This window comes from Labeo rohita, chromosome 18 (genome assembly GCF_022985175.1).
Source record: "Labeo rohita strain BAU-BD-2019 chromosome 18, IGBB_LRoh.1.0, whole genome shotgun sequence".
Taxonomy (NCBI): Eukaryota; Metazoa; Chordata; class Actinopteri; order Cypriniformes; family Cyprinidae; genus Labeo; species Labeo rohita.
The window spans coordinates 31,327,874-31,352,780 of record NC_066886.1 but is presented as its reverse complement, the minus strand read 5'-3'; the positions used below and the strand labels follow the sequence as shown (position 1 = coordinate 31,352,780).

At 38.7% G+C, this 24,907-nt stretch overlaps 1 protein-coding gene across 1 annotated transcript in view; it reads right to left on the bottom strand.

Annotated features, from left to right (window-relative positions):
* cntn5 (contactin 5) overlaps nucleotides 1–24,907 on the bottom strand; it is a 316,602-nt gene that overhangs the window by 97,257 nt on the left and 194,438 nt on the right. Inside the window, 1 exon segment of the mRNA XM_051135268.1 lies at nucleotides 7,351–7,554. Within this exon segment, the coding sequence (XP_050991225.1) occupies nucleotides 7,351–7,554 (204 nt within the window).

The window sequence follows — 24,907 nt, the reverse complement described above, 5'->3', positions numbered from 1 at the left end:
AAAAAAAAAAAAAAAAAAAAAAACAACACAGAAAATCACAGAAACACAGGTATTTTTTCTTGACTCATTCGCAAACTTGTTCTCAACTGTAGTTTCTTCCTCAGGGAAACACATACTGTATGCTACAATCCAGAAATACCAGTGCTGCCAGATGTCGCTTAAAAAGCGCAACAGGGTCTGAAAAAAATAGGCCCAAAACAAGTGATAAATATGACTCTAGTAATCACTAAGGCTATAAGCATACGACTTTATAAGTCTTTACAAGCATACACATAACAGTCAAAATTAGCTGTTAATAAACAGGTTAAGCCATGAGATACTAAAATGTTGCTTTGATTATCATTATATCAATTATCGTAATTTCTTGTGATGACTTGTGTCCCGTACATACATTTAAATGTGGTTGCCACACCTGAAACTTTGCAGTGTGTATGGCCATAATGATGAAGTCTGACTTGGTGGTTTGTAAATAAGATGTGGATGCACTGCATGTTGCAGTGGTATGCCTGTTTATTAATCTCCTATCATCTACTTTTATTACAAAGTCTAATTTCGCTGGAGCATTCTGTGGACATACATAGGGCGCGACGAGGAAAACACAAACAGAATCGTAGAATCCAGTCTGAAAAACTGAATTTACTGTATAACATGGAATGTCACAGAATTTGCCAAATTTTGAAAAAATAAAAAAACTTAAAAGTAGGTCAGTACACTTAAAACAAACTGCAATATAGACTAGTGTAGTGTTTTCTATAGGCTTGCAGTGTTTTCTATCTCTGCTGCCTCAATAAGTACATGCACACATAAACATAATCCTAGAACTGTTCTGAGAGTCACTTCATGAGCACTTTACTGTTTCTTTTGAGAAAAACTATCATTGTATCATATACAAACATAAACTTAAAGATCTTCACAGCAACCCGTTAAAATAAAAGTGGTGGTTTAGCAAAGAAACTGTGACAGAAATATATTACTTAATGTAATGATAGTGCTACTATTACTACTAATATAATTATTATCGAAACTTTATTCTTTAAGAAATATTTACCAGAATTTATTTACTAGATACACAACACAGTATTTCAGAAAAATATATATATATTAATAAATAAATAAATAGACTAATAAATTAAGTATGCAATAAAAATCAATCAATTTTTGATTATTAAAATGTAATGAAACCATTAAACGGAATCCAGAACATTAAAAAAAAAAAAAAAAAACACAGAATGTGGTAATATTAAAATATTAAAATAAAATTGAATTTGAGAAGAAAAAAAAAAGTATTTCATAGGGCCTTAAAAACATATTTTTGATAAGCTTTTGTCAAACTGCTGTTAAATTGTGTACATTTCATGATTTAAATGAATTAGATGTTTTTTATATATATATATATATTTAAATGTAACCACAGAAACAGTCTAGGAAAAAAAAACAAAAAAAAAACGAATGGATTTTATAGGGCTTAACATACACAATAGTCATATTCTTTTTTGCACAGCACGCTGAGACCTTTTTATCCAGACTCTCAGGTTTCTCATTTTGTGATTAGAAAAGCATGTGATATTATTAGAGAATGAGACATCAATGCTATCAGTATGCATTTTTTATGACCCTTAGTGACATTTGAAATGTTATTTGAAACACTGACCCAACATTTGTAGCTCAATAATTGAAGCCACTGCACTTTCGCTCTTTGAATCCAAGGACACTGATACCTTCTCTCCTATAAATGAACGACAATGATGAAGAAATGCTTGACCCTCCGCTTAAAAATGCTGCCCCTTCAAGGTCCAAGGCCAAGCGGGAAGGACGAGCAATCCCAGCACCACCGAGTGTTTTGCGAGCGCTCCAGTTCGGTGAGAGTTATTGTTCCATCCGAGTCGCATCTATTAAGGTGCGATTCATCACATAAGTACAGAAGGCCTCCGCTGCCTTTGCTGTTTCTCCAGAAGGGAGCGGGCGGGGAAGATGCATGACTTGCCCTGGAGGTGCAGCCGAGCGCAGATGCAGTTGGGCAGCTTTGATTAAGAGCGTCTTAGCCAAGGGAAGGACATAGGTGAAGCGCTTCACCTGCGCATTCCGGCACGGAGCCTCTCGTGCAGTTAATTATCATCCCGTCTCAGCAGAAAACACGAATTGCGGGCCGTAGATTGGTGTGCTTTGAGAGCACTGGAAGAACGGCTGAAAGCATGGCAGTTTGAGCTTGGCCAGGGGTGCCAAAATCATTTTCAGGCTTTTAGGCGTAGCCCGCTGAGCTGTTTAGCTGCTAAACGCATGATGCTTCCCACACAGCATCTGCCAGCCGATTGCTCCGTACGTCAGACGTGGAATGAATAAAGACTCCCATCAGCCGTGCTTCTGTTTCGGGTGACTAACCTCTCGCTGAACTGGTGCTCATTCGGCACGAGACCCCGACTATACGGTTATTTGCAAATGCAGCTGCCGCAAAGCAATTTATCCTGACTCTACCACCTGTGGCTCACTGACAGCCCTCGGGACTTTTCTTTTCTTCTCCAGCCTTCCATCTCTGCTCTTTCTTTAACTTCCGAGTGCGACCGGAGAACGCGACGCTACTTGCATTTGCAATCTGTGCTAACGAGAGGCGCAAATCCAATTTAGTATGCTAATGCGCTTAGATGCGTGCATGTCTCTGAGGAGCGTTTCTCAACAACAAGGTTATGCAAATACCGAAGAGCATGCCGAAGGGGACGTGGTGCCCTCACAAAGGACGTGCAGCATTAGGCAACGTAGGCAAAAACAAGCTTTTAGGGCACTGTAGTCCTTTTAGGCCGGCTGTTCTGGGATTGCGTACCGGGGCGGCTGACATTGACGTGTAACGGCGGCAGGTGATGCGTGCGTGTCTGTGAAGTATGGAAAAATGCCTGAAGTGACAGCCGGGTGTTTGGCTCCCTCGCTTGGCCCACGGGAATCTGCTATTAAAGAAGCTACGGCCCATTCTGGAAGAGGACCATTGATTCGGTTAATTTTATGCTGGAAAATGATTTCCCCGATGGCCAGTTTCACCAGAGCGCATTGTCTGTGGAAAAAATGCTCTAAAGCAAAAGATAAAGCACCTCATGCTCTCTGTTTAATGCGGATGTTTTGGAATTCATGACACTTTCGGTTTGGCCCTAAAGGCCCCTCTAAAACGAGAAAAAAAGAAGAGAGAATGAGGCATATAAACTACACATATAAGTCAGACGTCTCATTAAATCGGCTTCACATGGCATAAAGGCACTAATACAGACAACTGACCCGCTTGTCACATAGCTGAAAAACTGCCACGTTTCCTTTCAAGCCTGATTCGCAGGCACATCCATTATTTGTAGCCTTCTGAGATATTGATGCATTTTTTCCTGGATTATGATTCAGAGCTTCAAAAAACCTCACAAGTCCAGCTGCCTTGTTTCTTAAAGAGGACATTAGATTCCCACAAGTTGGTATGATTCTTTAGGGTCTTCATGAAATTGGTTAAACTTCCTCATTTGTAGTGTAAAACAACACCCTTTTTACTTTGTCAAGAACAGCTGTACACAGCAACCCATTTCGGTGCATGTCTCTTTAAATGATAATAAGCTACTGCTCACCCCGCCCCTCTCTTGCGTTTTTTGTGTATTCTGTGGTGTGTTACCATCAAAAACAAAACTAATCTACTGCAACCTCAGTGGCTCTGATGTCAGGGAAAAAATATTCACTTTTACATCCAACTACAAAACACCTGCATTGTTTATGCGACAACTGAGGGCGGAAATATGCTAATACGGGACAGTCTGTCAGCGGTTGTGGGCGGGGCCTAAAATCAAAATGGTTTGATAATTGAGACTTTAGGTTGTTTGGGGATTAAAAGTGGTGAGTGAGTGGATTTTTATCAATTTAGGGTGGTTGTATCCACACACCGCTATGACAAATTTATATGCAAACACTATGTAAAAGTGAATTTTGCATCCGATGTCCCCTTTAACACATTTAGCATAGTTACAAAGATCTCTGTACTGAGGATTGCTATATAAGAAAAGGATGGCCAATACACCATTTGAAATGACAAACTGACATTTGCTATTTGAAATTTGAGTATCGTTTCTATCATGATTACGAAAAGCACTGCTGCATGGTAAGGAATGAGTGTTCCATGTTAATTACTTTACATTCAGCCAGCTAACCTCCAACCCCTTAGCTGATCTACTGTGATCTGCATCTCAGGCTGCTTAAGTAATTTCCAGGGAGGCATGCCCAGGCCTGTTGTAGACACCCCAATTCCTTGACTCCACCCCCATGTCAAAACAGTGCCAGAAAATGAAACGCTCAGAAAAAAAAAACAAAAAAACAAAAAGCGGTATCTCATGCTCACACTTGACTGAAATGCAAAATAAAAGAGCATTGCAAATAAATTAGTAGATATGGCCATGGAAAATATGTGTTGCAAAAAAAAAAAATAAAAATAAAAAAAAAACTTCTATTTGCAAAACTTTATTTTCTATTTTTTTTTTATTTTCCAATTTCCAAATCCAATTGTTCTTTTGCAAGTGTATCTCCACTATGCTTTCTTAAAAAGTAATTGGAGCAGATGAATTACTTAAAGGGTTAGTTCACCCAAAAACTGAAATTGTGTCATTATTTACTCACCCTTATATTGTTCCAAACCCATAATACTTTCATTCAACACACGAATGAATATATTTTGAATGAAATCTGAGGTTTCTGTCTCTCCATTGAATGACTAATCACCCAAAACTCACTTTAAAACATTCATAGATTGTAAAATAAATCCATATGAATCGAGCGGTTTAATCCAAGTCTTTTGAAGAGACACGATTGCTTTATTTGATGAACAAATTTCATTTTTAGGCCTTTATTCACATATAAACATTAATCACCTAACAGTGTTCAAATTTAATCACGGGGGCTCAAGTGTGCTTGCTTGTTGTGCAAGAATCAATGAGGTTCATTCTCGCATATTACGCCAGCATGATTGAGCTTCAGCAAGAGCCAGTGAGGTTCTCGCACATCAAGCAAGGAGAGTTGGGCTTTTGTTTATGTTCGCTGATCAGTGTGTAGGGCCAGGAGAGCCGGATGATTTGAGCCTATAAACAATTCTTGTTTATAGGCAACCTTAAACAAAATTGGTGATGTGACCACAAATATATGAAGAGTCTTCTATTTTACTCACCCTGTGATGGAGAGAGGCCCATGAGATAATTGGTCATTACAATGAAGAAAAAAAAAAAATGCTGTTCAAAGTGAATGTTCAATGATGCATGTTTCTTATAATATAATATAATATAATATAATATAATATAATATAATATAATATAATATAATATAATATAATATAACATAACATAATATAACATAATATAACATAATATAATATAATATAATATAATATAATATAATATAATATAATATAATATAATATGAGGCTATACTGCATGATGTTAGCTCTGAACTGCTGGATGATACTAGTTTGTTACAATGGTGGGAGTAGGGTAATTTGAGCCAAAAATCCTGGGGTAAATTAAGCCAGTGGGTATTATTTTACTGCAATTCTACTGCAATTATATTTCTACATTATATATTTTTTCTTTAAATCTTCAAATTGGACATTATTTTGTTCTCAAATTATTTGAAAAATGACTTTAAAGTTGTGAACTGTATCTTTAAATAACATTTTTAAGAAATCATCCATTGATCCATTGCATTATCCAAACCATTTATCTTATTAGGGATGTGGGTGCAAAAGCTTAACCTTGCATCTTGAGCCACAGGTGGAAAAACTCTCTGGATGAACGGCCAGTCCATCACAAGGCTCACACATAGATTTTAGTCATTTTTATTGAATTTCTCTTCCTTTGATTAAAGCAAGAGAAAATGTTCAGTGGCACAGTTTAAAATCCATGTGGGAGACCACTCCTTTTTTTTTTTTCCATTTCATTATGTAAAGTATCACTTTATATACACTGCCCTCCAAAAGTTTGGAAATGCCCTAGAAAAGCAGGGTTTTGGACAATATTGGCATGAATCCTTTTTAATTTGTGATCATTTTGCACTGATAAGGGACAACACAAACCACAAAAACATTTTATTACATAAACAGTTTATACATAGAAAAAAAAAAAAAAAAACTTACATTTTCGATTCATCAAAATATCCACCATTAGCAGCTATTACAGCTCTGCATAATCTGGGCCTAAATTCATTGTCTTTTTAAACACCTGGGCCAAGTTTAAACCAGTAACCAGACATCACAGCTGGCAAAGGGGCATGTCTGACTTTGATATGTATATATTGCTATTATTATGTAATCAAAATGAAAATTATTATTGCTGGTCCTCAGTGATAATGTCAAGTTACTTTAATGTATTTGCACCAAAAAATTATAAGGATTTATGATGATATTGTCCAAAACCACACTTTGCCAGGGGTGTTTACAAACTTTTGGGGGCAGTGTGTGTCTCTTGGATTAAGAAGACTTGGATTAAACAATTTGATTCATATGGATTTATTTTACAAAATTTTTATGGACGTTGAATGAAGACTTATGAAAGGAGAAGAGACTTTCATCAGAGGGACAGAAATCTCTCAGTAAAAAAAAAAAAAACTTGAACCTGATGAATGAAAGTCTTAAAGGATTGGATTGGCATGAGGGTATGCAAATAAAGAAGTACAAATTTTAAATTATTTTTGGAAAAATAGTTTTGATGTACAACTAAGTTTGACTTTACATTATTTAAATAAAGTAAAAGTGATAATATTAAATACAAATAAATGTAAACAATGTTGTAAAGAATACAATTTATAAAAAGTCAAACACATTTTTTACATTTACTATGAGCATTATTATGCAAGTGCAAAGGTGTTCTGCTTTATGGGTGTAAAATCAAAAGATCCCACCACAGGTCTTTGTAATAGTCTCAGGTCCCACCTTCAATGCAAGTCAATGGGTTTTTTGTCTCCCGTTTATAATCTGTTAGCCCAAAATCTTACGCCTGATTGCCTGGAATGTTGGATTTTAATATTAAGTATCAGATAAGTGAACAGTAAAAATGTGCATGCTATGATATATATCTATATAGCTATCTCGCAAAATGTTTAAAATATCGTGACCTACATTTTTATTTATACCGCCCCTTGTCCCAGCTGAGGCTATAGTCGTTTTTTTTTTTTTAAGACATAAGCTAAAATGGTAAAAGAATGTCTCAATTTAATTTATTAGCAAAGAGACTTCATGTCATGGTATTGATTCATCAATTCAGTTCACCAAGAGAGGTGCTTGGCATCCAGCCTAGTTCTGCTGTGCAGGTGATGGGGATTTGGGGGTTTAGCAGGGATGTGTGTGTAATATCTCACCATCTGTTTTGAGAGTCAGAGGCGTCGGTGGGCTCAGGACCCTGGCGTTGGTCACAGTGTTCTTCACTTGGCACACGTAGCTGCCCACGTCCGAGGTCTGCACCTTTGAGATATACAGATTTCCCGTTTCCTGCGAGATGAATCGCCGGCTGTCCTCTGCCACGAACGAGGGAAGCTCATTGAACACCCAGCTGTAGATGATCTCTGCCGGGGCAGAAGGAGAGCAAGCAGATGAGCTGTGAGAACGACGCACACGTCCCTAAGGAAACCCCTGTCTAAATCTGCATTGTAGCGCACTGACCTTGTCAGAGCGAGGGCTCATAGGAGGGGGAGTCTGGGAGCTGATGTGTAGGTGATATGGATTAATTCACTGCTCTGTTCTACAGGGTTCAGGGCAATCATAACCAGCATGTTATAAAAATATACAGAGATACCGTTTCGTGTTTGCATACTGTACCGAACTGCATTAGAATGAGGAAAGCAACCCCTGTATCTTTAACCAGGCCCTACACAATAAAGCAGAAAAGAATATATCACATCTCTTCCATGCTAAATGAGCTTGCCAGAGAAAGATGGTCTCAGACTCGAGCTTTATGGTTTTTGTCAGGGGCATCTAGGGCTAATAATTCGGGGCTTGATGTTTTTGTATCGCCCTATATGATTTCCGAGGAATTCACAGAATTTGTTAAAGTTTGAATGAATTAATTAAATTACACTTAAATTAAATTGTGATATGGACTAGTATCTGTAAATATTAAGCCACAAAATACCATTTAAATGCATGAATCGTGCAGGTGCAGGCGCACACGCGGTTTCCTTTACTAGACACATATTGAAGTGTACGTGACACTTGTGGTGATTTCAGCGCAAGAACATGCATGCAAAATGCATGAACGACATCTACATTGCAGCTCTGAGAGTACTTTGTGAGAGTACTTCCATATCGGAATTGCTGTAATTACGAGATTCCAACTTGTAAAAAGCATTCACATCCTCATAGAACTCGTAATAACAACTTATGAACTGGGAGCTACGACTTGCCCCACATGACCGCTGTACCACCTGACCAATGTAGGCTCTGTTTAGGCATTGAGAGTGTTGCCATAGAAAAGCTGAGGACGTGAACGTCTACAGAGTAGAATGTCACATGTCGTCATCTCGAAATTATGGTAATTACGATATGGCGTGAACGCAGCACTTTTCTATGGCCAGTTCACAAATTATGAGTTCTACGAGGACGTGAACGCTTTTTACAAGTTGGAATCTCGTAATTACGGGAATTCCGGTATGGCGTGAACACACCTATATATATATTCACAGAAATGTAAAGGTATTCATCAATATATTACTATCATTCAGTAGAATGTATGTACCTGCAGTTGAAAGCACCTACTACTACTGTTGAAAAATTAATAAAACTTTGTTACACAATATTTATTCCATCTTTAAAATTTTAATAGTACATCCTCTTTATTTTCATTCATTAAAAGATAAATGAATATTTTATGCCTTTAATAGATAACCAGAAAAATTTAAATACACAACACAGAATTGCATAAGGCTGTTGTAGAAATAAATAAAAGTTGTTTATGCATTCAAATAAATAGACATGCTAAAACAAATTTGATACAACAAAACATAAGGTGAGTAAAAAATAAAACATTTCAGAGGGCCCTAAACATAACTTAACTTTTGATAAATTGATGTTATTGTATAAGTTTCATTGTTTTAATTAATTCAACTTTTTTTAATAATAATTTTTAATAAATGTAAATGTAACCATTAAAAAGAAGTCCAGAAAAAAAACAAACAAAAAAACAACAGAATTTGAAAAAAAAAAAAAAAAAAAAAAAAATGGGGGCCCTCTTTTTGCTGCCAAATATATATTTGTTACAGGTGTAAATACATTTTCAAATGTATTATTTTGTGTGATGTATTTTTGTAAAATTATAATTTTTTATAATACTTTGATATGTTTGCTATTTGCAGTGATTGCTATTTATTATTTTTCATAGTGTAACAATGTTGTTTTGTGCCACTGCTTTGCCAAATTTGTTTGGGGCATGCCCCCAGACCTCCCTAGAAGGGTCCAGGTTCACCCACCTGTGTTAACAAAATCTCCTAACAAAAGTATGATGTGAGCTCCCATCCACCACCATTAGCCCCTCATGTTTTGGCACCAGCCCTGGATGTTTTTACATCCTAGAAATGCCCCTGGTTTTTGTTACACTCTGTAAATTTGTTTAATGTTTCTGAAATAAGTCTCTAATGCTCAAAACACACAATAAAAACAGCAATATTGTGAATTATTGAATTTATCTGTACTTCTAAATTATAATTTAACAGTTTCCTTTGGAATATATTTTAAAACGTAATTTATTCATGCAACACCAAGCATCATTACTCCAGTTTTCAGTGTCACATGATCCTTCAGAAATCATTCAAGTATATGTCAACCGTGTTACCATGATTTTTAAGAAACAGTTTTTATACAATTGTTGATAACACTTCACAATAAGCTTTCACTTGTTAACATTAGTTAACTACATCAGTTAACATGCGCTAACAATGAAAAATACTAATAGATCATAAAAATCAAGTTTCATCTGTTAGTCATTTTCAGTGGAGAAGTTGTATTTTATATTAACTAACATTGACAAAGATCAGTAAATACTGTTACAAATGTATTGTTTATTGTTAATGGTAATGCTAACGCAAATATTAACTAATGCATTGTAAAGTGTTGATGTAGAGCGCATTGTAGTTTCACAGACTGTAATAAATAAATAAATACATAAATAAAAAATCCTCATGACCCTGCTTTCTGTTCTACTACATTTATATAATTTGACCGCAAGGCACCACCCAAAATGTCTCTGTGACCAATCACAATATTAAAAATTATAGTTCTGAAGTTGGAAAAAAGTCAAGGCATGCAATCATTACGTTTTTGTGATCAATCATTACTGTCACTTCCGAGTACTCGGGCACATTTCTTATTTCTAACAAATATGCAGAGGAATGAAGTATTTTTTATCATGTCACATTGAGCTAGAAACCAAATGACAAAAGACAGGCTGTCAACAGAACAAAATTATGTGTGTTTTTCTGTAACTCTGAAGCAGTCATATTATGCCATATAAATCCAGGAGATATGAGAGAGCAGATTACTACTCCGATCTCACGCTGTTTGCCTTATGTCGCCTATATCGTAGTCACACAGACTTTATCGCAGAAGAAAAGGAGAAAAGAAAAAGAGAGAGAGAGAGACTAACTTCCTTGTGGTCCAAATGAATTTTCCCAAGACCAATTTATTCACCAAATAATTAAAGTATGAATTTCATAGACCATTGATTTCTTTTGCATAGTAAATACAGGTGCCGCGCTCCCGTTGATTAATCACTGAAGGATTGCCACTCTTTAAAGAGATTCCAGTTCAATTTTTCATACACAAGGGCTAATGTCACCTGAGTAAACAATGAATATTTATCTCATAAATAAAATTCAAAAGGACTCTCATGAAAGGCGTCCTCATAAAGCATCAAACAATATAAATCACAATATTTCTAGCTGAGGGCCTCAATGCCTGAGGCTTCTGATACTGTTTTTTTATATTCATGCACCAGGTTTGCACAAAGAGTTACGACTGTCAGCAACTGAGGAAAGGTTAAGTTATTGTCCAAAAGGCGCTGAATCGGAATGGAATGAAAATTCATGATGACTATAATCAGAACAGTACAGTAACGCTCTATTTCTGAAGTATGCATATGGTTACGGTCTGCCAATAGACCTTAAAGTGGAAGTGAAGCAGTCAGTCAAGTTTACAATGTTTAGTACAAAAAAAAAAAAAAATATATATATATTTTTTTTTTTTTTTTTTTTTAAATAACCATTTAATAACCATAGCTTTTGAAGCAAAGGCGACACCATCTTGACGTCATGGGGTTGGTTCACTCCGATGGCCAGTATAGTAATATAAGCATTTCTTTACTTTTTGAACACACGCTTGTTTTGAAATGGAGGAAGACGAACTTGAAAGGACTGTTGGAGTCCATAATAAATGAAATTGCTTATGCATTCAATATGGCAATGGGACTGAGCAGTAATACTGTTAGGGGTGGAAAAAGTCGTAAGCCTCCTGATTTGGGGTGAAGAGCAGGTCGGAAACAATACATGCTTGTCATTCTGACAAAATTTTGTGTGCATCTGCTGATGAAGAAGCAAAAGAGAGCTTAATTTGGTACTCGCGTGTTGTCCGAGCACCTTCAGACAGGTGATAAGTTGAACACTGTGCAATTGTATTCACAGGGAAACATAAAAAATGTTACCACTACTGCAGAATGGGTCAGTGTAATGCAAACATGTCTAAAAAGTCTCACATAACAATAAAATGTGACATGAACCATATTGTATGAAGCGTTGTTTGTTTGCATCATTTTGCGCCACACGCCATTGTTATGAAACAATGTTTGGGATACCACGATCAAAACTTAGCAAAAAGACAGTTTGATGTGAAATATTCATCCACATTTTGGTGAAAACCAAAATATTTGTGTGTTAAAATAACATTTATGTGTTCAAAATGTAAAGAAATGCTTATATTACTATACTGGCCATCGGAGTGAACCAACCCCGTGACTTCACACACTGTAGTATTGAAAGATGGCGGCACCTTTGCTCCACAATCTATAATAAAACATCATTGTTTATTTAAAATGGTTACATTAATTGTGTTTGTCATATATATTTTTTTAATCAATGTGAAAATCACTTTACTAAATAATGTAAACTTGACTACCTGCTTCATTTCTACTTTAAACAGATTCCCAGCTAACAAGGAATGTTGTCCGAACTCTGGCTAAATATCTGAACTAGAGTTATCTGGTCTTTACTGGCATTTACTAACAGATTGTTATTGTATGTAGAGGTCGCATTAACCGAAAATTCTCCGTCATTGACAGATTTTTTTTATCAGTGACAGAAAAATCTGAAGGCCTGTCATTTTGACAGATTACATTGAGGGTGGTCTTTTGTAAACTGTAGCTGTAATTCCCACCCCTGTCCAGGTGGTGGCGAGTGTGCTCCAGTGTGGCAGCAGAGCGATGGATCCAGAACAAAAACGAGACTGTCACGAATGTTTTCCTATGCGTTTGATTACGCACAGGCGAATACACAGAAGCTGCAATCCATCAAGCCACATTAAAGAGCGCCAAAACTGTATTTATGGCTTAAATTTCCTAATAAAATGGACAGAATTTGAAAGCTAATTGCTATTTATTGGAAGGAAGACGCACTACGCACTGTTCATTCATCATCTAAAAACAGCATAAACCAAAAGATTGATGTGATTTAAGAATCGATACTGGTTCATTAAAATGAGAATCTATTAAAAATCAATTTTTATTTTTTTTTACCCAACATATTTTGTTGTTTTTAAACACTACGGTGTCATCCTCTGGGTCAATGATTAAAAATTTAAATGTGAACAAAAATAAAAGCAATTAAATGTGGTGTTCTAATTCAAATAATAGATTATGACGGAATTTTTACGACCCTGTCCGTCAAAATGACGGACAATGTTAAAGGGGTCATCGGATGCAAAGTTCACTTTTTCATGTTGTTTGAACATTAATGTGTGTTGGCAGTGTATGTACAAATCTACCCTATAATGATAAAAATCCATGCAGTGGTTTTTAATTCATCTGTAAAAATAATATCCCCTTTTTCAAATCGAGCCATTCTCAGATGCCTGACGGTGTGCCGTCACACCCACAGAGGCCGCTCCCACAATATTTGATTGACATGAGCTCTTACCTTAGACCAGCTGTCACAGTCCAGTAACTTTCCTTGTTTCGATGCCAGAGCAGGGATGTAAGTTAGACAAGAATATCTCCGATTGAGCGATTGAGGTGTTGTGTTGCTAAATGTAATAATGAAAATAGTGGTCGTCATTTACTCCCCACATCTGAGCTGCTGAAGATGCAGTAGATTACATTTGTTTGTGAATGGAATGCACCTCCCGATCTACATATATCCATCTATGTTCCTGCAAATCATTTGTGATCCAGCTTCACTTACAGCAGAAGTGAGTATAAGCGTTTTTTTTATGAATCTTTGCGATCGCCTTTCCTTATAACGTGGTAGTTAAGAATTTCAGCGGCTAAACGCGGCTAAATGCGGCTAAAGTAAACAAGATCGTCATTCCACAGAGAGAAGAGAGGGGCGGGGCGAGCAGAGCTCATTTACATTTAAAGGAACAGCCCCTTAGAATGAGATGATTTTTGCAGAGCTCATTTTGACAAGGTAAAAAGGGTGTTGTTTTACAAAACCATTGAGAATTTTTAATTAAAGTATATTAGAGACTTTCCATTAAGACCCTAAAGAATCATATATCAACTTGTGGAAAATGGGCATCTGATGACCCCTTTAAAGTCTAGCGCAACCTCTGATTGTATGTCTATGCAGCAACTTGTAGTTCATGTAGTTCCCTCTGAGGACAATAAAATATACTACTACTATTTTAAAACATTTAAAAATCATTTTGAACATTCAGAAATACCTTTTTCATAACTTAATGGGACATGAGCAGAATGTTCTTAGAATAAGAATTGAACACTCTGTACTTCTACTCCTCACAGCCTTGCGTTTAATCCTGTCAGAAATTAAATATGAGGCCACCCTCAGTAAGGTCTGTGCTTTAGAATCACACTTAAATTCACATTTGTACTAAGTTGGTCACCTGCACTTTTGTCATGATGGAATAATAATAAGTAAAGCTTTGAGCTTTGACTTTCTGTGTGCATGAGATTAAAAGGGGTCATCAGACGCCCATTTTCCACAAGTTGATATGATTCTTTAGTGTCTTAATGAAAAGTCTGTAATATACTTTGGTTAAAAATTGGTAGTGTAAAACAACACCCTTTTTACCTTGCCAAAATCAGCTCTGCAAAAATCATCCCATTCTGGTCGAGGCTGCTTTAAATGCAACTGAGCTCTGCTCGCCCCCGCCCCTCTCTTCTCTCTGTGGAGAGACAAGCTTGTTTACTTTAGCCGCATTTATCCGCATTACTTTAGCTGCTAAACTTGCTAACTAGCACGTTATTAGGAAAGACGATCGCAAAGATTCATAAAAAACCCTTATACTTCTGCTGTAAGTGAAGCTGGATCACAAATGATTTGCGCGAACATAGACGGATATATGTAGATCGGGAGCCGAATTTAATTCACAAACAAACATAATCCACTGCATGTTCAGCAGCTCAGATGTCGGGAGTAAATGACGACCACTATGTTCATTATTACATCCAGCAACACAACACCTCAATTGCTCAATTCTTGTCTAACTTACATCCCTGTTCTGGCATCATAACATGGAGGTCGGACTGTTATAACGGATCTGAGGTAAGATGCTCATGTCAATCAACTATTGTGGGAGCGGCCTCTGTCGGTGTGACGCAACAACGACAGGCATCTGAGAACGGCTCGATTTGAAAAAGGGCATATTATTTTTACAGATTAATTAAAAACCACTGCATGGATTTTTATCATTATAGGGCAGATGTCTACATACACTGCCAACACACATTAATGTTTAAACAGCATGTAAAAGTGAACTTAGCATCCGATGACCCGTTTAAGGAATCATTGTGGATTCAAACTGGTATTGATCATAATTCCATTTTCAGAGTCAAGTTTGAGCCCAGTCTGTGTGCTGTTAGTGACAAAAAGTGATCAATCTTGGCAGAACTCATTTTGCCAGGCTTGTGGCTTAACTATTTCCCATCATTCTCTGTGGCATTGTGACAATAAGCGTTACACAGATAATGAACATTTACACTTCCTTTTATTTTTACTATAGCTCTGCAATGTCCAGCAGTGTCCAGCCAAAATCATACAACATGTCATAAATACGACTTCCAACCACATACTGTTAAAAAATTCCCAGAAGAACCTGAAACGGCACTAAATGGAGCAAAGATAAAAGTACACAGTCATTTTTTATTTTTTATTTTTAGTGTAACGTCAGCACTTCACGCATTCATCAAGGTCAGGAACCAACAACACCTCCTCTACACTTTGAGTGGTAAAGCAACAGCGATCGTATTGAGAGTAATATCCTGTTTACATCTCAGTGGTCTGAAATTATTTTCAATTACTTTCAGTTTTAAAGTCATCTAGCCATATAAATGTGGATGAAACCTCCTACGAGCAATTCAGGCAAATGAAAGACAAATTAACCTCAAAGCCATCCTACGAGTCCTAAAATAAATTCCCTGCAGTTCTTCCCATTTCACTCATATCAAATCCAAACTGTTAATCCTCCAAGCAAACATTTAATAGTTCCAGCTCATAACCGAATGATGTTAGTACAGGTCTGCAGTATGTGCTAATGTAAAAAAAATGTTCAAATAAAAAGTTAAAATAAATCAAATTAATCTGCATGCTTATTGGCTGCTCTTCGTTCACTGTCAGTTCTAATTCATACGCTTGCTTAATAATTTACTTACCTACTTACTTTTTTAGTTTTGTAAATAAATTCACTTATATGCAATTTACTAATAATAATACTTAATCATTTACATTTATCTACAAAACTGGCAAGCATAGGAAACATTTTCAGAGATCACAACAAACATATATTCAGTCCAAACTTTTGATACAGCATTCAACATTTTACATCATAGTTCACAACAGATTTCTTGCTGTTGCTCAATGTTTGCTTATGTGTTGATCTCATCAGATTCCTAAAGCCTGGTGCCGCTCTGAGCCTGATGGGAAATCAGTATTGGCATTTAAAGACAAATCATTCTGTGACCTCGTAGCCAATGTGTGATGTTAATTTTCTTCACATCAGCTTTCTGTGCTAGTCAAACAATTGCAGAAAATCAATACACTAAAAACAGCCTTGTCTCATGTAAATTCTTTGCTCGGTTCCTTCATTTGCCGGGCACTTAGTACGATGCAACAGCTCTGCCTCCTACGCACTCTTAAAAAGCAAGAACTCATTTACCATAACATATTACCATACAGTAGCAGTAAAACACTCTGAATTGTTTTTTTAAAATAATTTTTATGTTTATTTTTTTCTGAAATTAAATATATTATTATAAAACCTAATGCTTAAATAATGGACATTGGTTATGTAGAAAACTTTAGCTACATACTTTAAAATAGTCATTATATCAGTAAGACTTGTGAAAGAAATTAATACTTCTATTTGGCAAGGATGCATAACACTGATTTAAAAAAAAAAAAAAAGTGACAGTAAAGACTTGTTACATTGTTACAGATAAATTCTATTCCAAATAATACATCATATAAACAAATGAACAAACAAGCAAATAAATAAACTTGTTTTTTTTTTTTAGCACCAAATCAAATGAAAATTCAGCTTTGCTATCACAGACAAATTACTATCATGTAAGGATGGCGCTGAGGCTGAATCAGAATCCATTTGCAGAAGTTTTATTCAAGGGGGTTCCAGCAAACAGTAACGTAAATACAGGCAAAGGGGTCAAAACCAGAGTAACAGTCCGATCCGTCACCGTACAAAGGGGTATCCGAAAGACGAGGGTGAGTAGGCAGGCAGAGGGTCCAAACACAATAAACAGTCCAATCAGGCAGTCAAAACACGAGGGAGAATCCAAATAAACAGTAGTCCAGAAAACAGGCAGAAACTGATACACGAAAGGCAGATCAAAAATAACAAGAGAAACGCTCAGTAAGACAGAATAACTGGCAATACTTCGCAAGGCCATGTGCTCAGTCTCTGGCTTAAAAAGCCACCAAACAGGAAGTGAGTGGGGAAGCAGAGGGAGAGGAACACAGTCAGTACTCAGGTGAGGGCTCCCTCTGCTGGCTTGGCATTACAGAATCCCCCCCCCTAGGAGCGCCTCCTGGAGCTCGACGTGGGCGTCCCCGTGGTCGTGGTGCTGGTCGATCGGGTCTGGCTCTGTGAAATTCCTCGATGAGAGAGGGATCCAGAATATCACGGGCGGCTACCCAGGATCTCTCCTCAGGTCCATAGCCCTCCCAGTCCACCAGATATTGGAGCTGACCCCCTCTCCTTCTTGAGTCCAGCAACACATTCACCTTATAAGCGGGAGTACCGTCAATATCCAAAGGTGGTGGTGGCTCTTGGACCTCAGCTCCGGGGTCAGCATCCGGGTGGACCGGTTTGAGGAGGGAAACATGAAAGGATGGAGAGATGCGATAGTTAGCAGGAAGCTCCAACTGGTAAGTGACCTCATTTATTCTTTTGAGAATTTTAAAAGGGCCAACATACCTTGGGCAGAGCTTCCTGCTAGGCAGCCGCAACTTGATGTCCCTTGTGGAGAGCCAGACCCGTTGTCCTGGTTGGTAGGGAGGATGTGGGCGACGCCGCCTGTTAGCCTGGATCTCCTGTGTCCTTACGGCTCGCTGGAGGCGGACGTGTGCGCTGTCCCACACTCTCTCACTACGTCGAATCCAATCGTCCACAGCTGGGACCGAAGAAGGTTCACCAGACCACGGGAACAAAGGGGGTTGGAACCCCAGGACGCACTGGAAGGGGGTTAGACCTGTAGATGTGTGGGTGATGGAATTTTGGGCATATTCTGCCCAGGGCAAGAATTCTGACCATCTATGCTGTTCACGGCTGCAGTAGGTACGCAGGTATCTGCCGATCTCTTGGTTAAGGCGTTCTACTTGGCCATTCGACTGAGGGTGATATCCTGATGTTAGACTAACATTAATGTCCAGATGTTTGCAAAAGGCCTTCCAGACTTGAGAGGTAAATTGTGTGCCTCGATCGCTGATAATGTCTTCAGGAAGTCCATAAACTCGGAAAACATGATTGAATAAGGCTAGAGCTGTCTCCATTGACGTGGGTAGACCCTTGAGTGGTAACAGACGACAAGACTTGGAGAATCTGTCGATAATAACCAGAATGGTAGTGAAGCCATCGGAGGGAGGTAGATCAGTTACAAAGTCGATGGAGAGATGGGACCAGGGGCGTTGTGGGATGGGCAATGGCTGGAGGAGACCTGAGGGTAGTTCTTTAGGTGTTTTGGATTGTGCACATACTTGACATGATTTTACATAAGTGGTAATGTCCTTTGTCATGGAGGGCCACCAGAATGAGTTTTGAAGTAGACGGAGAGTACGAGAAATACCTGGATGGCCTGTACTGATGGATGTATGGACCCACTGCATGATTCGTTGACGTAGGTTATGTGGTACATACTGCTTGTTTGGGGGGCAGTTGTTAGGAGTTGGGTTGTGTTGTTGTTCCCGTTGTAACTCTTCCATGATGTCCCAAGTTACCGGAGCAATGATTATGGAGGAAGGAAGAATGGGTTCTGGTGGGAGATTTTCGGTGGGGGGATCATAACGTCTGGACAGTGCGTCTGCCTTGTTGTTTTTACTGCCTGGTCTATACGTGACTGTGAACTGGAAACGTGTGAAAAATAGGGACCAGCGAGCTTGGCGTGGGTTGAGACGTTTGGCACTCCTGATATACTCCAGATTTTTATGATCTGTAATGACTTGGAACGGATGAACTGCTCCTTCTAGCCAGTGTCTCCACTCTTCAATGGCGGCTTTCATAGAGAGAAGTTCTTTGTTTCCCACATCATAATTACGTTCTGCTGCTGTTAGCTTTCTTGAGAAGAATGCACATGGGAATAACTTGCCCGGTTGGCCGTGACGTTGAGAAAGTACAGCTCCTATCCCACAGTCTGAGGCATCAACTTCCACTGTGAAGGGCAAGTCAGGGTCAGGATGTTTCAGGATGGGTGCTGTGGTGAATCTTTCTTTCAAGGTTGCAAAAGCATGGCTGGCTTCTTCTGTCCACCTTAATTTCGATGGTTTCCCCTTGAGGAGGGTAGTCAGAGGGGCGGAGACCATGCTGTAGTTACGGATAAAGCGCCGGTAGAAGTTTGCGAAGCCCAGAAACCGTTGAAGTTCCTTAACTGTGTTTGGTTGAGGCCATTCGGTGACTGCCTTTACCTTTGTCTCGTCCATCTTTACTCCCTCGTGACTGATATTGTACCCCAGAAATGATGTTTGTTTCACATGAAATTCACACTTTTCCGCCTTGATGTACAGCTGGTTTTCCAACAATCGTGAGAGAACAGTTCGTACATGATCAACATGTTCCACTTCTGATTTGGAGTAGATTAGGATGTCGTCTATGTAGGCTATTACGTACTTGTTAAGCAGGTCACGAAAGACTTCATTTATGAAAGATTGAAAGACAGCTGGTGAGTTAGCAAGTCCATAGGGCATGACCAGATATTCATAGTGCCCCCTAGTGGTGAGGAATGCAGTTTTCCACTCATCTCCTTCCTTAATCCTGATCAGATTATAGGCACTCCGCAGGTCAAGCTTGGTGTAAATGGTGGCCTCACGAAGCTGCTCTAAGGCAGAGGGAACTAAGGGAAGGGGGTAGCGGAATTTGACTGTCACATTGTTGAGTCCTCTGTAGTCTATGCATGGTCTTAGTCCTCCATCCTTCTTCTCTACGAAGAAAAAGCCTGCTGCAGCTGGTGAGGTGGAGGGACGGATGAAGCCTGAGCTCAGGGCTTCTTTGATGTATTCCTCCATGGCTTGGTTTTCTGTTCTGGATAGAGGATAAACTTTACTTTTGGGTGGCATGGCATTGGGAAGAAGATCGATTGCGCAGTCCCACGGTCGGTGGGGTGGTAGCTGTGTGGCCTTGGTCTTGCTGAATACTTCTGAAAGATCATCGTAACATGAGGGTATGTTGACAGTTTTAAGGGTCTCTGGGCTTTCAATGCTGGTTGTTAGACAGGGCAAGGGTTGTGCAGTAAAACAGTGATTAATGCAAAACAGGGACCATTGAAGTAGTTCACCATGATGCCAGGAGATGTCAGGGTCATGTATTGCTAGCCAGGGGTGTCCGAGGATGATTTCATGTCGAAGGGAGTTGACTACATACAAGGTAATGGATTCCTGATGGAACAAGCCAACAATCAGGGTAAGAGTTTTGGTCTGTTGTTTTATTCCTTCTCCAATGAGTGCGTCATCGATGGCTTTGATCTTGATCGGGGGAGTACAGGGTTGAGTGGGTAGATTATATTTTTCGACGATGCTTTTGCTGATAAGGTTGAGGGCAGCCCCGGAGTCGATCATCGCTGTCAATGCAAGAGAGGTGTTTTCAGTCTTAATGGCAACAGGAAGTAGGAACGATTTATTTTTTAACAGAGAAAAGTGTTCTATATTCACCCTCTGGGCTGCTTGAGGTTTGTGAGGACATCCAATGCTGTGGTGGCCTGTCTCCCCGCAGTAAAAGCACAACCTGAGCTGACGACGTCTTGCTCTTTCCTCTTCTGACAATCTGGAAACGCCGAGTTGCATGGGTTCACTGCTTGAGGTAGACTCGGCTGGTGGTGAACTCAAGGCAGTAGTTATTGATTCGTGACGACCTCCCCTGTAGCTTCTTCGTTTGGGTGTTTGTCTCATCAGGTTGTCAATCTTGATAGTGAGCGTTACAAAATCAGAAAATGATAGATCCTCCCCTTTACAAACTAGTTCAGACTGGAGTTCTAGGTTGAGGCTTTGTTGGAAGATGGCTTTGAGGGAAACGTCATTAAATCCACTTTGAGCAGCAAGTGTTCTAAATTCTACAGCATAATCAGCGGCAGTGCGAGAACCTTGTGAAATTTGCAGGAGCTGCGTTGCTATGTTCTTTCCCCCAGCAGGATATTCAAACACCTCGCGAAGTTGTTGAATGAAATAATCTATGGAGGTTCTTAATCGCGGGTCTGTGTCCCAAACTGCTGCTGCCCAATCAATGGCTCTACCAGTCAGTAACGTCATAAGAAATGCACACTTTTTCTCCTCAGATTCAAACTTATCCCCTTGGTGGTCAAAATAGATTTTAACTTGACGAAGAAAGCCTCTACACTGCTCAGTGGACCCATCAAATTTATCGGGAAGAGCAAAGCTTACCGTCTTTGGCGTTGGTGGGGGGAGAGATCTGATGTAATGCGTCAGGTGCTCGTTGACTGACTGAAGATTTGCAAGTTGTTCCTGGTATCCCTTTAATAGCTCACTTTGGTATGCAAACGCCGCTTGCAAGCTTGAAACTTCCGCTGGATTCATCGTAGGCGAAGTATTCTGTAAGGATGGCGCTGAGGCTGAATCAGAATCCATTTGCAGAAGTTTTATTCAAGGGGGTTCCAGCAAACAGTAACGTAAATACAGGCAAAGGGGTCAAAACCAGAGTAACAGTCCGATCCGTCACCGTACAAAGGGGTATCCGAAAGACGAGGGTGAGTAGGCAGGCAGAGGGTCCAAACACAATAAACAGTCCAATCAGGCAGTCAAAACACGAGGGAGAATCCAAATAAACAGTAGTCCAGAAAACAGGCAGAAACTGATACACGAAAGGCAGATCAAAAATAACAAGAGAAACGCTCAGTAAGACAGAATAACTGGCAATACTTCGCAAGGCCATGTGCTCAGTCTCTGGCTTAAAAAGCCACCAAACAGGAAGTGAGTGGGGAAGCAGAGGGAGAGGAACACAGTCAGTACTCAGGTGAGGGCTCCCTCTGCTGGCTTGGCATTACATATCATTACTATCTCATGATAATAATAATAATAATAATAATAATAATAATGTTTTTACTGTATTTTCTTTTATCAAAAAGCATACAAATAAACAATAATATGGAACAGGAAGCCCAGTCTTTTTTTTTTTTTTTTATTAATACTATTTTAGTCTTTCAAATTTAAATATTCAATGTGTTAATTGTCATTTATTTGTAACTGTTTTTGAAATTTAAAAAGAAAAAAAGAAAAGAAATGAGTGAAATGAGTTTTTTTTTTTTTTTTTAAAGGGGTCATCGGATGCAAAGTTCACTTTTACATGTTGTTTAAACATTAATGTGTGCTGGCAGTGTATGTACAAATCTACCCTATAATGATAAAAATCCATGCAGTGGTTTTTAATTAATCTGTAAAAATAATATTCCCTTTTTCAAATCGAGCCATTCTCAGATGCCGCTCCTACGATAGTTGATTGACATGAGCGTCTTACCTCAGACCTGCCCTAAATCAGCTGTAACAGTCAGAGCGCCATTGTTTCGATGCCGGAGCAGGGATGTAAGTTAGACAAGAATATCTCTGATTGAGCGATTGAGGTGTTGTGTTGCTGGATGTAATAATGAACATAGTGGTCGTCATTTACTCCCGACATCTGAGTCGCTGAAGCTGCAGTGGATTATTTTTATGAATCTCTGCAATCACCTTTCCTAATAACGTGCTAGTTAGCAAGTTTCGCGGCTAAACGCACTAAATGCAGCTAAAGTAAACAATCTCTCAGAGCACAGCACGTCACTCCACAGAGAGAAGAGAGGGGCGGGGCGAGCCAGCTCATTTGCATTTAAAGGAACAATCCATCAGAATGGGTTGATTTTTGCAGAGCTCGTTTTGACAAGGTAAAAAAGAGTGTTGTTTTACGCAACAATTGAGAATTTTTAATCAAAGTATATTATAGACTTTTCATTAGGACCCTAAAGAATCATATCAATTTGTGGAAAATGGGCATCCGATGACCCCTTTAAGTGAACTCTTTAAAACAGACACAATGAGACTTCTTTTAAAAAACATACAAATAAACCATAATTTCATCATATATGTGTATATACACATACAGGGATCTCCTCCTTTCTTCAAAGGAGATTTGAGACAGGCCACTAAAGCGCTCCCTCATGCTGCCTGTGTCTGCGTGAAATAATAGTCAGAGTGCGATTTCTTTTCATTTCTAATGATCTGGTAAATTTGAGCCTTGATGCTAATGCTTGTCTGGAAACACACTGCATCGACCAGTTGGAGACGGATAGGTTGACACACAGGGACCGTAATTTCCCATATGGAACAGGAAGCCCAGTCAGTTATGATGCAAATCACTCTGGCAAAGTCCTCTGATGTTATTCATCGCTACTGTCCTGAATGAGAACTAACAGCTCTGTGTACAGGAGCTGGACGGATGCATCAAACACTGCTCCTTCTCAAAGTTCACCCGGGAGGGGACAACAGAAATCAATCACACTTTACATTTGAGAGCTGCAGAGTTATAAAATAATAGCACTGTGATTATCAAATGACACATGCAAAGGACAGCCGGGCTGATCTAAGTGAAACAGAACTGCCGATGATATCCACCAAACATAAAGATATCCGACGAGCGGAGGGGTGGAAGGAGATAAGGACTAAGCCGAAACTGTGTCAGCACAGGCTGGGATTTATCTCGTTCAGAATGGAGTGTGTGGTGAATTTTGACCTGCGCTAATATCGCTGAAGCTCTCTTTTGGCTCCTTATCGTGGTGTAAACAGTAATGGTCATGCTCACGCTTGTATAGTGCAATAATGACCTCTGTCTGTTTGCAATCTCATATCTGGACATGGTCCAACGTGGTTTGGAAAGATGCGACAGTCAAGATGCCAAGTGCTTTGGAAGTTACCGCTGTACTAAAGTTTCCAACTTTATATGGATAGTTCATCATAAAATTAATTATGTTGTGAAAAGTCATATTTTTTTAGTCTTTTTATAGTGCATTTTATCCTTTTTTGAACTTGACATCCATTACCATGAAATGTATCACACAGAAAAATAAATAAATAAATAAATAGAATATGTTTTCTAAATACTTGCTGTTTTTTTCTTTTTGAAATGTACTGTGCTGTGAAAAAAAAAAAAAAAAAAGAAAAAAATATTTTTGAAGGTAGTATTTTTCTTATTGATAGTATTTGTTCTTGTACAATTAAGTACATTTTCTTATCAATACTATTTTAGTAATTCTAAAAATAAAATAAATTATTAATAATAATAATAAAAAAAAAACACTTTTTTCTCACTGTACCAATTTCTGAGTGAAAAATGTTTGAAAGCAAATCCTACACCATTTAAATTCCAATGCATTTCAATGCATGACAGATAACAGCATACAGATTTAATACAAGCTGGGAGTGGCTAATGAGATGTTTTAAGTGAACTATCCCTTTAAATCCCAGTCTCCTTTGTTAAGGGACTGAGCAGACAGGAAGAGAAGAAGCTGGATGAGGTTACTCTGGGTCTCTGGGAGAACAAAATGTTCTAAAAATGGCCATCTCACCACAAGCCTTTCATCTGATAGTGCTCGTTCAACTGCCCTGTCTGTATCCTTCTCTTCCCATTCTCTTTGTCTCACTGCATCCGACTTCATTTAACCTGCAATTACAGGGACTGGAAGAAGACAAGCAGAGACTGATAAAATGACTGAAGAGAGAAGGGTGAGACTAACCTATTGAAAAGACCAGTTTAGATCAGCAACAGACCAGATTGGTTTATGCTGGTACAGCTTGAACTTAAAGGGTCATCGGATGCAAAGTTCACTTTTACATGTTTGTTTGAACATAAATGTGTGTTGGCAGTGTGTGTACACATCTACCCTATAATGACAATAATCCACCCAGTGGTTTTTGATTAATCTGTAAAAATAATTCCCCCTTTTTCAAATCAAGCCATTCTCAGCTTCTTGTCTGTGTGATGTCCCACCGACAGCGGCCGCTC